The sequence below is a fragment of the Formica exsecta genome, unplaced genomic scaffold, assembly GCF_003651465.1.
Source record: "Formica exsecta isolate Colony F162 unplaced genomic scaffold, ASM365146v1 scaffold201, whole genome shotgun sequence".
Lineage (NCBI taxonomy): Eukaryota > Metazoa > Arthropoda > Insecta > Hymenoptera > Formicidae > Formica > Formica exsecta.
The window spans coordinates 2681749-2694893 of NW_021849308.1; the positions used below are offsets into that span (position 1 = coordinate 2681749).

Here is a 13145-nt window from a genome sequence, read left to right on the forward strand (position 1 = left end):
ATAAAATAAAAACCTTTTAATATAAAATATATATATTAAGAAAAGTATTAAATAAAGAGAGAGAAAAACACAAAGACTTCGTCTTAAAATACTTATAGAATGTATTACAAATGATTCGTATAATACATTAGACTATTCTCATTTATAATTATTAATTTTTTTTCTTTTATTGTCTTGTTTCTCTTCTTGTTTGACGATACTATTTCGACCTTTTACGAGAGTACTCGAAATCTTTTAATGTTACCAATTTGATGCTTTCTTATGATTTTCCAATTACTTATTTTTCCATTGAGAAGCATCGCGTGAGCGGTTTGTAATTTGAAATACATCGACGCGAATAGGAACGCTCGCTTCTGTATTTCGATTCGACAGAGAATCACACAAGAGGACGAGGAGCAATCGGCGTTCCGGCCGGTCTTGCGGTTCTAGTTGTATCTATTGAAATTACCATCTGGCGGATTGGCAAGTGTGATGGTGCGGCTAACGGGAGAGCCTCCAATCAGCAGGTAATTGCTTCATTCCGTTGGCAAGGCCTGTCCAATATTGTGGCCCTCTGAGCTAAGCTTCGACGCCGAAGCGCCGCTTCAAGTATCTGGATAGAGATACCGCCAACTTTTATCTCGGAGCTCTCGATCGATCCCGGACCACCGGTATCTTCGGTTAACGAGAAGCGACGAGACGCCGACGAAGTGCGGATATGAAAAAGCATCGACTACGCGTCTCTGAAAACGGCGAGCTTAAATCCAACCAGACAACGACGTATGTACGCGGATGAAACATCAAACGCGACCCACGTTCGCGTCGGCTCATGAAATCATAATGGAAAAAGGCGCGCGCGCGCTTTAATATCGACATTTTTTAAAGGGGCAACCTTAACGGGGGCGACACGTAGGACAGACATAACGAGCAAAGGGGAACGGCGGCGGCTTCAAACGTTCTCCGCATGATACCTCCGGCTCTCGGGAGGACGGCTTTTCCTTTTCGCGTGCAGTTCAGAACGTTGGATCGGAATTAATGAACCGTAATCCCCCAATAATGAGGCTTCGGCTTCACTGGCTCCGATACGACCTCGCCATCCCCCGCGCTGCCCCGACCGCGCCACGACTCGCTTCAGCCTCGTCTCCTCCATGCCGTACACGTGCGCGACAACCTACATATGTGCTCGCGTAAATGTCACACACACCTTATGGACATCTACACCTGCGTGACGAACAAGACCTCGGAGCTCGAGACTGTCGACGCAAATTATCTTCCCGGGGAGCACGCGTCGATGCCGTTTATCGCACGTAATCGGCGCGGCTCGACGATTTTTCTCGCACGAAAGAACGTAACGCACACGCAGATTGACACGCACCGCTGCAAATGCTTGAAAATTCGACTTTCGAATTTTTTTTTTTTTTTTTTTTTACGTCAACGCTGACCTCGAACTCGTTAATATTTAGAGCGATGTATTCGGTAAACTTGAAATATCGCGATTACCTCGGAAGTTTCTCATACACTATGAAGATTTTCGTAATTGTTACAGTTATAACTCGCAACAAGAATGTTTCGACAAATTATCTGGAAAAAGAAAAAGATTTGCAGACTTTTGATATGACGATCGCTTCTTGTAACGAGTTGTTTAAGTGAATTCATTTTTGCAAAAGTTTGAATTTAGAACTTTCTCGGTTCTTTCACATACGGCAAAATTTTAATTGAAAAAAGACTGACATTTGAAATATACAAGAAAAAAATAGAATTTTGCTAGTACTTTATTATATATCTTCTGGATCTTTTATTTTGTTTATTGCTATATGCATAACACTATTATTGAGCGACAAAATGATTTCAAAGGATTTAGATATTGTATAATGTATTTAAATATAAAAAAAATATTCTAAAGTACTTTTGAGATTTAAATAATGTAAACGTAATATGTGTGCCATGATTTATTGACAAATTTTAGAAAAATTAACGGATTTTAGAGACAAATAAGAAATTACAACAATGAAAATGAATGGTCTTTAAGGAATGTAAAAATATATCATACATATATACACATACACACACACAATGCTTCGCAGCTTTGTTCCTTCGCAGCGCTTTAAAGAGTAACACAAACGTATATAGCTGAGAGGCAAAAAGAGAGGTATATCGCGAGCAAAACTCTCGATATTAGTTATAGTTACAGTAACGCGGGAAGTTACATCCGCTCCCGGAAACTTTTATGCTTTTGTAAACTGCACCTGGTCGCTGGTTTTCTCGCGACGCTCGCGGTTATACGCGCGTTTGACCTCGTTCGAGGCCCGGCCTCAAACGAAACTTTTAATAACCGAGGTACTCGTGTAGCGCGAGCCCTTCAGCGTTCGAAAATGCCAAATACAACGGTGTGTCTGCCGCATGCGTTGCCGAAGGTGATACAGCGAATGAAAAGTCAAAGGGAGATGATTTTTACGCAATAACCTTCCAAGTCTCCGACCTTGCACTGTAAATTATCGACTAAAGCTCGTCATAACGCTGCACTTGAGTTTCAAGGTATATTTCGTAATCGCGAGAAACGAATAAAAATATTCATCTCTGTTTCTTTACTTTGCTCACTCTTATTTGCGTGTATTTTTAAAAAATTAACGCAAGTTATCCTCGCTTTTCTAAAAATATCAGAAACAATGGTTTGCTCGCATTACGCACTTGAGTAAGTCTGCGATGGTCACGGAGGAGAGACAGCAGAAGAGTATTCTCTAAAAGCTACTCGCTCCTGCATGATTTCGTTTGTCGCGCAAATACCCATTCGATGAGAATACCCATTCGAATGTTCTGGACGAAACGCGCGACATAGAAAAAAAAAAAAAACAATAAAAGTAAAATTTGGCGCGGCGAAACGAGCGAGTGTTTCTGACAGCGTCGATTGGCGTCGACGTAAAATCACCCCCTCTTTCGGGGGCGAACATTTAACGCGCGTAGAGCGTATATCTCGCATGGCATACGCATTATCGCGAGAGTGTCGGGAACGGGCTGTGCGCGTATGCTGAAAATGTTTCATCGGGATTGTCTTTGAAGCCAGCAAGGAGACGTCTCGATCGATTTAATAGAAACGAGACGCGATGTATCACAAGGTGACGTTCCGTGGAAATCTGTCGGGCGGATATATCGCGTTACCGGTCTGTATCTGACGGTGTCCTCGTCGTTAAATTAAAAGCAATTGCACCAGCCGGCGTATGTGGTTTGCTGATGAATAACGGCCTCGAGCCTTTTGTAGAGAATTCCCGCGAGGTGAAGACGGTCAATCGATTATCGATATACGCTCCAATTGTTGTCAATGCATAACAATCATGCCGCAGATCGAACTTGTGGTTACGGTTTCTTATTGCTGTATAAATTTTTTAGCGCAAACAGTTTTACTTAAAATAATTTGCAGTTTCTATCCTGCCATTATTCGATTAAATTGGATTATTTCTTAAGCATTCTACTTTAATATATATCTAATAATCTTATCGGTAAATTGAAAAATCGTACTTTTGTGTATATCACATAGTTATTATTTTTTATTTAGAATGTGATAGTTTTATCAAATAAAAGAGAATTAATTCAATTAATATATTGTTATTGTTACAAGTTTAATAACGATTAATCATCGAGCTTTTCTCTTATATGACCTGAACATCGATTATTCCAATGATTTTCAAAAAATAAATGCGCCTATTACATATAGAGCCATCTAATATATTTTTAACATGTACATATGAGATTCATTTCTCATTGTGTAACAATTTCTGTCTGCGACGCGAGACTTTCGCGTGTAAAAGGAAGGGTCGTCCATCACGATAGTATCGATTTAATGTCAGTGTATGAATCAGGACGGAACCAGTTAGTAAACGTCGCATCGATAGAAGTTATGAAACTCATTGTCAGTGTAATATCATAAAAATGTTTGAATTGTAATGTGAATTAATCTTTCTCAGAAAAGATTATAGAATATATTTACATGAATATTTTTATTTGATTTATGCTCTTTTATTGTGAGCATTTTAGGCTTCCTAAGGAAGGATATTGAAAAAAAAAACCAACGAGCGATATAAAAAAGGGAAAGGGATGAGGTGCACGCGAGAGAAGCACGGTGAAGTACGCCATGCGAAGTCGCGTGACCAAGGCTAAAAGTCTCGTTACGCAAGTTGTAACATTACAACTGTTATATAAACTCTCAGGAACGCGCGCCCAGCCAGCATTTGCATTGATGACGTGAATATAATGTATCACCGGGAACTCGCGCGCGCGAAAGCCGTGCTTTTCTCCGCAGCCACAATGGCCACTGACCACCTGTTGCATTTCCATTTATATTTTAGACGTCGTGAGAATGTCATCGCCTTACATATTCTCGCGAGCGTCTCAAAAAGGAAAGAGTCTTTTTCGTGCGAAAAGATTTGCGAATCACTTCTTTGTCGTACATTTTATACCTATGCTCCTTCATCCAGCGAGCATTATGAAAGCGGTTATTTTGCTTTGTATGTTATATTTGATTTATTTTATATATTGCATTTTCTTCTTCATTTTCGAAGAAATATTACGATTATAAACTCATTTAATTTTAATAACAGATACAAAAATTATTAATTGACAATGAAACATATAAAAGAATTTAGCTCCCAAAGTTTTAATTAGAACTCGATAGTTTCGATGCGTGAAATTTACATGAGAAATTGTTTTAATGAATTTAATTCTTTCCGTGCTTTTCGCGTAATTAGACGCTATCGTAAAATATCGGCAATATATATAAATTCTCAATTATTCTCGTTCACTTATAAAAATCTGATTAAAAATAATTTTTCTACGTCTTATTCATGTATGCTATAAATAATAGCTCGTTACGGAGATCGTTAAAATGTACACGTAGCATGTGGCATGTCGTAAAATTACGATGAACCATAAAAATGTCAACATTGTGAGAGTGAAATTATGAATATTGCATTATCTGTTGCAGGGTGCGTCATCCAGCATAGTGGTAAAATTCGCAGACACTGATAAAGAGAGACAACTAAGACGCATGCAGCAAATGGCCGGGAACATGAGCCTCCTTAACCCCTTCGTCTTCAATCAGTTCGGCGCTTACAGCGCTTACGCTCAGGTGGGTCGTGTTACCGTTAATGGCTCTCGCGTTACCGCATTACCGCCTTGTTGTCCTCGTTACCGCGACTCACAATCTGCAATGGCTCGTCCCTCGTTACTCTCGGAAATGATCGGCCGAAACATGATGCCGTCGCGTTAACGCGTGTATGCAAAGAGAGAGGTCCGCCGCAATCACCTTTCGTGATTTAATTCTTCCCAGATTTAACCAGGTTACGAGAAGAAAGAAAATGTCGTTTTCGAAAAATCGCTACGTTTATAATATTCTACGATATACTCCAAAATCATCGAAGAGCATGTTTTTAGTTACAATTTCTTTTTCATCAATTTGTGGGATAAAAAGTTTTCGAACAAAAAAAAAAAGATAACATTGATTAGAGATGATCAAGATCAAAAGTTATCGTTTCTTGGAATAATTCTGTTTGCTAAAGTAGTAATAGAAAAATACAAGAACGTTCTTTTTGATGAAAGTCTTTGCTTTATTGTAGCAACAAGCGGCGCTCATGGCAGCCGCGACCGCACAGGGAACGTACATCAATCCAATGACTGCATTGGCCGCTGGACAATTGCCGCATGCATTGAATGGCATGCCAAACCCTGTAGTCCCGCCAACTTCTGGTAAGCTTATAGCTGACTGAAAAAACATTAGAATGATACTGGATATGTCGTGGGTGTCGCAAGAGAAGAACTCATTTGCTCTCTAATTCGCAAGATATTTTTTGAAACTAAAACATGAATTGATCGAATTGTCTGTGAACTTTTCGGTGGAAATGTTTGTAATCTAACGAGAAATACCGATATAACAAATAGCATAATTGTCTCAATAAATTGCATTCTTCTTTCGCGGATATCTGCATATATATAATACTTTTATTATTTAGCATTCTTTTATATATGTAGACATTACGTAATATTTGAATTTAACTGGAAAGTTGTTATATTTCGAGTTTATTCGCAGTTTAATTAATTTAAAATACTCATATTGAGCTGCGACAAAAATATAATGTACACATCTTGCTAGTATAGCTCAAGAACATCTGCGATACAATATATATTTACGAAGATCACGTGAAAAATATTCAATTTTTCAATCCTGATTAATCAATGTCAGATTATCCGATTAATCAACTAATAGTATCAATCTATTAAAATATTTAAAAAGAAAGGAAGCACTCGAGGGCACACGAATTATCAATCATCAACCTGATAACGCCGTTCGATTTTAATGATATAAAATATCTCTCCCGTTCGGCCGTCATTTCTGCCTGATCTGTTGCCTGTAATTTCCCTGAATCTTCGCGACACACACAGACGAGGCGTACAGTCGGTTGCCTTATAACCGACTCGTAAATCAATACAACATTTTCATCGAACGTGACTCGAGCGAGAGATATTGCCGGTACCGCGAAACTTTATCGAAAGCTCGTTGTAGGAGAAGAAGAAAAGCCAAAGAAATGCCTCTTCCTTGCCCTCACACTTCCCTTTCCCCTTTCTCCATCCGTCTTTCTCATTCGCACCCTCCGCATGGCAATACAAGAAACAACGGAGAGATCCAAGTCGCTGTAGAGAAATAAAATAAGCGAGGAAATCGGCTCCGTTATACGTCGAGTCTCGTCAAGCGGAAGGTAATACCGTTTGATAGGGAAATAATATTTTATTTCTCCGCCAATCTCCCCCGGCCTCGCTCCCGCGGCCCACCCCGTCGCGTCCATCCGCTTTACTCCGTACCAAAGATTACCGGAGCAGCGAGCTTTTATTTCCGACGGAACGATACCGCAACCGCAAACGGCATGTATACAGGATGGCAGTTGCAGGTGGATCTATTGGAAAAACGTTCTGTGACTCCAACGATAATTGCATTTCAAAATATTCTTTGGAAGACGAATTCAACAATTCATTGATGATATAGAAATTAATGCAGAGTTATTTTTAGTTATAAATAAATACTTCAGTAAAATCTTTTTATTAAAAAAATATCTCGAAATAGCACATTGGATTAATTTTTCTGCCTATTTTGTATCATGTGAAAATTCAACGATTATTCGATTCGCGCGTAATGTATCAATATACTTTGAGGTAACAATGATTTTACTGCCGCTGTAAAAATCTCACCCGTGTAGAGAAACCGCTCGACTACCCATCACGAATCGACAATGCCGGAACGTATATCGCCCAGTCACGGGGAGTTTAAGTTTACGACGTATCGTCATATCCGATGCACGTAGCGAGGATGTGCGCAGCGTAATCTCCGGGTGTTATCGAGGCATCGAGATTCTTCTTCCCCGACTTCCACCTTTCGTAGCCATATAAACTCGATTCGGATATGCATTAAAGTGCCAGTACTTATCTTTATCTGACAACCAATCGCGATGTTTGGAAAGCTCTTTCGAGAATCATTCTTTTAATTTCAAAAAATTGTTTTGATTATATCAAACACATATCGATATTATTGTTATCGTGTGCCCTTGACTGCGTATTTTCCATAATTGCACATTAACTCGATAGAAATAACACAGATATTGCTCAAACATAATTATATCTCTTTATCAATGCCGCGAGTAATATTGATGTGATACCAAACGTTGGTCATCGGCGCAATCAATGCGTCATTAACACGATGCAAGTCTTTGATCGCTGATCCGAGTCACATCATTGACAGGGGACAAACTATTACCTATAAACACGACCTTTTCACACATAAACGTTGTAGTATATCAAAAACAAGCATATAGTTGCAGTAGTATGATACGTGATCGTATGTTACGCGAAAGTTTGCGCGAAACGCAACACAGGATCACAGAGATAAAAAGGAAGAGTAAGGGAGAGTAAGAGAGAGAGAGAGAGAGAGAGAGAGAGAAATGCAACGTTAAACGCAGCCCTTTGACCCAACCGATATTAACTCGATACAAGGCTCTGGTCTACGGATCAAATCAGCAATTCGACGATCCGTAGTTTGTCCGACCCCTCAAACGCGAGGCATACGGATCATTTCCCGGATTGAATATTTGTCGTAATTACATTCGACGCAGAAAGAGAGAAACGGTGCGAGAAAAAAAAATACGAAAAAGGGAAAAGGATAAAAATTGCATCCTGATGCCTCGCGCACAGAGGACGATCGAGGTCGGTGTTAAAAGAGCAAGAGGGTAACCGGTGTGTACTGATCAGGTTTGCTCGTAGGTACCGGCACAGGGCAACCGGTTAACGGGGCGATACCATCGTTACCATCGCCGACGATGCCCAATTTTAACATGGCCGCTCAAACGCCGAACGGCCAGCCGGCAGGCTCCGATCCAGGTGTCTACACCAACGGAATACCGCAGACTTATGCGGGACGTGAGTATCAACTCAGGCGCAGCGTGCCGCCCCTGCGCAATGCCCGGCCAATCGACGACGGACTTTATTATTCCGCGGGGATGTAAATAACTTCGCGCAGGCCAAGTACAACGTCGAGTACGTCAGGCGGTACTCGTCGTACTTTTCCGTGCTTCGCTGAGGAAGCGCGCTACATTCGTTGGCGTTTATTTGCCAGGAAGCGAAATTACGATGATACGAGATTCATACGTGGAAGACCGATGTGCAGTTTTACGGACTTCTGTTAAACGCGAGATTTATATTTTTTAAGAGATGTAGAGCTACTTCCAGTAACGTGAACAAAATCGTATTTGCAATAAATAAATGAGTAAATGTTAATTTTAAGATCTCGTTTATATACAGATCCTCGACGTATTACGAAAGACTCCCCGATTGAATCTCGGTCTTTACAATTTTCAAAAATATAAGTACAATCCGAATGTTGGTCAAGTTAAATCATACAACGCTAACGAATCATTAAACTGTCGTATAAATTGTACCGTGCGAATAATAAATTTTACACAGAGGGTGATATATGATTATTCCTATAGTCAAGCTTCCATTAATCTTTGGCCTTTATCGCTCATTCGAATAGTCATTACTATACTCGAGTATAGTCGGCGGAAATATCGATTGGCCTACTGGGTATTGCGACAGGGGCCTCTAGGCTAGGCCCTCTCCCCGATAAGAGCTGAGCTTACTGAAGTGTAGATGCCCTCCATCTGTCCATTCCAGCGCAGGGGCTGCCCAACGGGGAGGCGGCACTTCAGCATGCCGCCGCGTATCCTGGAATGCAGGCTTATGCTGGAGTGGCCGGTAAGTGTTTCTCCAGCTTCAATTTTTATCTCTACGGCTTGTCAAGGTGCTGTCTACCCTATTCCCCGTGCAATGACTGTAGCGCGTTTCGCCCATCCAGCTCCATCCAAACGGACTCGCGGATATTATCGACGTAAAAATAGACGCAACGTCAGAGGCGCGGACATACTTATTCGTAGAATTTCTTTTATTCCGAATCGAATAAGTAATCTAAACGTGAATGATGAAAGTCAATTATATTTATATCATAGCATCGTTGTTATAACACGAACGAATCTAATTATAACGATAGCTCGCGTAACAATTTTCTTTTCCTCCTAAGCTTAAAGTTAATTCAGGAACGCGGATACTCTTTTTTAAAGTCGCTTTAAAGTCTCATAAACGTTTTGCATTATCGCTCAGTGAACAGAACGGATCATCGGTTCCAACACGCGACTAGATAACACTTTGCGTACTCATCTCACCCGGATGTTGCCTATCGCGATCTTGAGCGGGTCGAAAAAAGCGCGTGTTTTCGACGAAAAGAGAGGAGATTATCTGTACGTAAAAGGAAAAATGCATCAGAACGTTTACGTGCTTTTATTCGGGCGCCGTCGAAGCACTTACCTGCGAAAAATTCGATTTTGCTGATCGCGTTGCTGGTTGTTTGCATGCAACTATGGCCGCATGCGTATACACACCATACATACACGTCATACATGATCGTGTACGCGTCAACGTTTCGTTCTATAATGCTTCTGCTGTGGTGCTACAATGTACTTCGATGTCCTTCTAAATGTACTTCGTGTACATATTATATTGTAGTTTTACACGTTACACGTCCTCTCGTGCATGCATCCCCCTCACCAACAACAGCGGCGAAATATCCGCCATCGACCGTCGACGTTGCGCTGTAACGTCAAAGTGCAGCGCATCGGCGCAAATTATGATCCAATAATGCTCGGCAAAATGGATGATCTCGTTTCACGGATAATCAGCGTCTCGATGGACCTATACTTCTATTACATTCCAATCACCGTCCGTAATGAGAGTACGTTTAACGAATTCCGCGTTCGCGCAAATGCGTTAACGCGTGGTCTAACACCAGTCGAACGGACACGGCTGATCGATCGAATCTGTAAAAATAAAAAGAAAAAGTTGTAATCGGAAATGAAAAACGGACGCGCAAGAGATACTACTACTTATTCTTGCCCCGCGTCTCTGATTAATAATTCCCTCTCTCGCGCATCTCTCAACGCATTTTTACCGTATCAGCGGAAATTCAACAAATTCGAGTCATAACAAACGTAGCCGCGTATGCGCGCGCGAGAGTATACGCGGTTGTATTTACCGAGGATTCAAAAGCGGTATATTTTTTTTCTATGTATTTTCGGCCAGTGTACACACGCGCCATCGAGATCAGCGAGTGGAAAAAAAGCAATCCCGAATAACGGTGTTGTACCTCTATCTGAGCGTGACGCGGCCGACGCGACGTATGATGGCGTATTTATTTCATACGCCGAACGTTGATCCATCGCGCACCGAGGGGAAGGGGGAGGGGAGGGGGGGGGGGGCGTTGGGGAGGTCAATCGGAATATATTAAAGCGATGTTTGCACGGAAATAATTAATTCCGGGGCGAAAATTTGCCTCTGCCGATCTGAGAGCGTGGCTCGCGCGCACACGCTCCGCCTATCCGTCACAAACAGGTATCAATCACGAGCGTTTTAAATATTTATCAAGCTATAATTAATAACGACGTACTTGCTTTCTGCCTCGTCACGTGTAGCGAACGAAATAATGCTGGTTCGCGCGTGCGTTTATAGCGAGATCCAAATTTACAGATTAACCAATTGTCATCAAACGTGCAGAGATCGCATCGCGAATTAAAATATATCGGGCACTTCTGTTTAATGCGAAATATTTTGCAGATACTCGTTTTGATCAGACGTAATATTGATATTTATTCATTCTACGCGGGCGTTTCCTTCCTCCAATAACAGATACAGTAAAATAGCATTACAACAAAATTTATCAAGTTTTCATATTAAATTTGTTACATTAGATTCTCATTATTTTATTATTATTTAAAATTGAATTATTACATTAATCTCTCTCACATACACGCATCGAGCGATTCTTAATACATATCGATGTCAATTATTAATCAAGAACATGTAATCAAATCTAGTTATATTAAAAAGCTCTATGTAATAATGCCATTTTTTATCGATTCATTGTAATGTGATATTAAGCAAATGCTATTACGATAATGTCTCTCCAATTTCTGAGCTTTATTCTGTACGAGTCGTATATCCTTTTCGCGAGATCTTCCGTTTTAACGTTTGTAGATTGGGATGCTTTTCTCTTAATTGTTTGAATATTTAGTTTCGCATAAATTGCAACGGGATATTCTGTATAGCTTTGTAGACGACTTTTGCTGCATCGTTGCGCTAAGACGGCGTTCCGTATCCCGTTTTAATGAGGCGCGTTGTTTCAAGCCGAATCGGCTTTGAAGAGATATCGAGTGTCGGCTAATGTCGCACCGGATGCAACGCTGCGTTTTTGCAGGCCGTGACGGTTCGTAGTACAAAAGTATCGTGTTGAAAGTCGCGCGAGAGAACGGTGAGAACGTTGAGAGACGAATACCCTTGTCGACGAAAACGCCTGTGATGAATGTCGCCTGGAATCGCTTGTACGAGACGACCGTTCATATCAACGAATCGCTCCTCCGCTCGCTTTTAAGCCGACGGGGTAAACACAGGCCGCACGAATAGAAGCGCGATTTCCATATTTCGCGTTAACGATGAGATTATGCGGAATATCCTAGAGATAATAATTCTCGAGGGAAAATTTTCAGAGATGAACCTCACACTCATTACTTTTCCATATTAGTTAAATACTCATTTCGATAAACGTAGACTTAAAATTGTTGAACAAATAAAGTTTATCTGAATTAAGTAAATGTTATTTTATGTATATATGTGTGCGTCCAGAGAGCTTAGTTCTCGAAAAGCTTGCCATTCCAAAGCAATCACAGAATCTGTCATTAATGTTGAGATTGTAATAAAACCTGCATATTTCGAATATTGCATCTCTTATGATTCGCAGAGAGAGAGAGAGAGAAATATTCTTGCGTTCTTCACATTTCATATTCTTCTAACATTGTGATACTCTGACCTTTCCCCCGTTTCGCAACGAGTCTTCGGCAAATCGCAAGAATGAATGGTCGCGTCCGGTTACGTATTCCGACACTTCTGAAACGCACGGTCATAAATTACACCGTTGTAATCTGTCTAGCAATGGCAACGCAATTTCTGTTGAATCTGTTGACGTTTATTGGACTCTGTTCGGCTTTTATTACTGTCATCGTCCATTATGTATGCGCTATCGCTGCATTGAATTACGACGCCTACATTCGTTCGGTGGGTTGTTGCCGGTTTCGACCTGTCGCCGGCTCTTACTGTCGACGACGGCCGACTGCGGATCGCAATGCGGACTAGGGAAAGGAAAAAAAAAAGAGAGAGAGAGAGAAAGAGATTGAGAATGGAATATACAGAGATAGAGGCAGTGAGCACGCACAAATCTAGATGTGGACAGATCATGATGTACTTGTTATTTGTTATTGTCGCAGCTTACCCCGCCGTCTACGGCCAGTTTCCTCAGGCTATTCCTCAGCCGATGACCGCGGTGGCGCCCACGCAGAGGGAAGGTAAGTACAACACGCTCATCAACGTCTAACTGTTGACTGTAAACACGAACGACTGTAGACCCGAGATTTGTAGACCCACGTCCCGTACACATGTCCAGACACGAATTATCCCTCGTCGGCGCCCAACGAGGTGCAAGACGGAGTTTCGACTTCTCCCGCCGCCGCCCATCGCACAGCAGCTCTGTACCGTTA

General features: G+C 41.2%; 1 protein-coding gene across 9 annotated transcripts in view; it reads left to right on the forward strand.

The window, feature by feature from the left end:
• The window catches only part of LOC115234611 (CUGBP Elav-like family member 4), a 714297-nt gene that overhangs the window by 682488 nt on the left and 18664 nt on the right, over positions 1-13145 (forward strand). For 6 of the 9 annotated variants that reach the window (XM_029805804.1, XM_029805802.1, XM_029805805.1 and 3 more), the window contains 5 exons: positions 4955-5098; positions 5586-5715; positions 8263-8430; positions 9160-9264; positions 12876-13134. In XM_029805804.1, coding sequence (XP_029661664.1) covers positions 4955-5098; positions 5586-5715; positions 8263-8430; positions 9160-9264; positions 12876-12982 — 654 coding nt within the window. In that variant the 3' untranslated portion in view covers positions 12983-13134. Of the gene's footprint in view, positions 1-4954; positions 5099-5585; positions 5716-8262; positions 8431-9159; positions 9265-12875; positions 13135-13145 lie in introns of those variants that run through there. The other 3 variants (XM_029805808.1, XM_029805801.1, XM_029805800.1) reach the window with 3 other exon arrangements.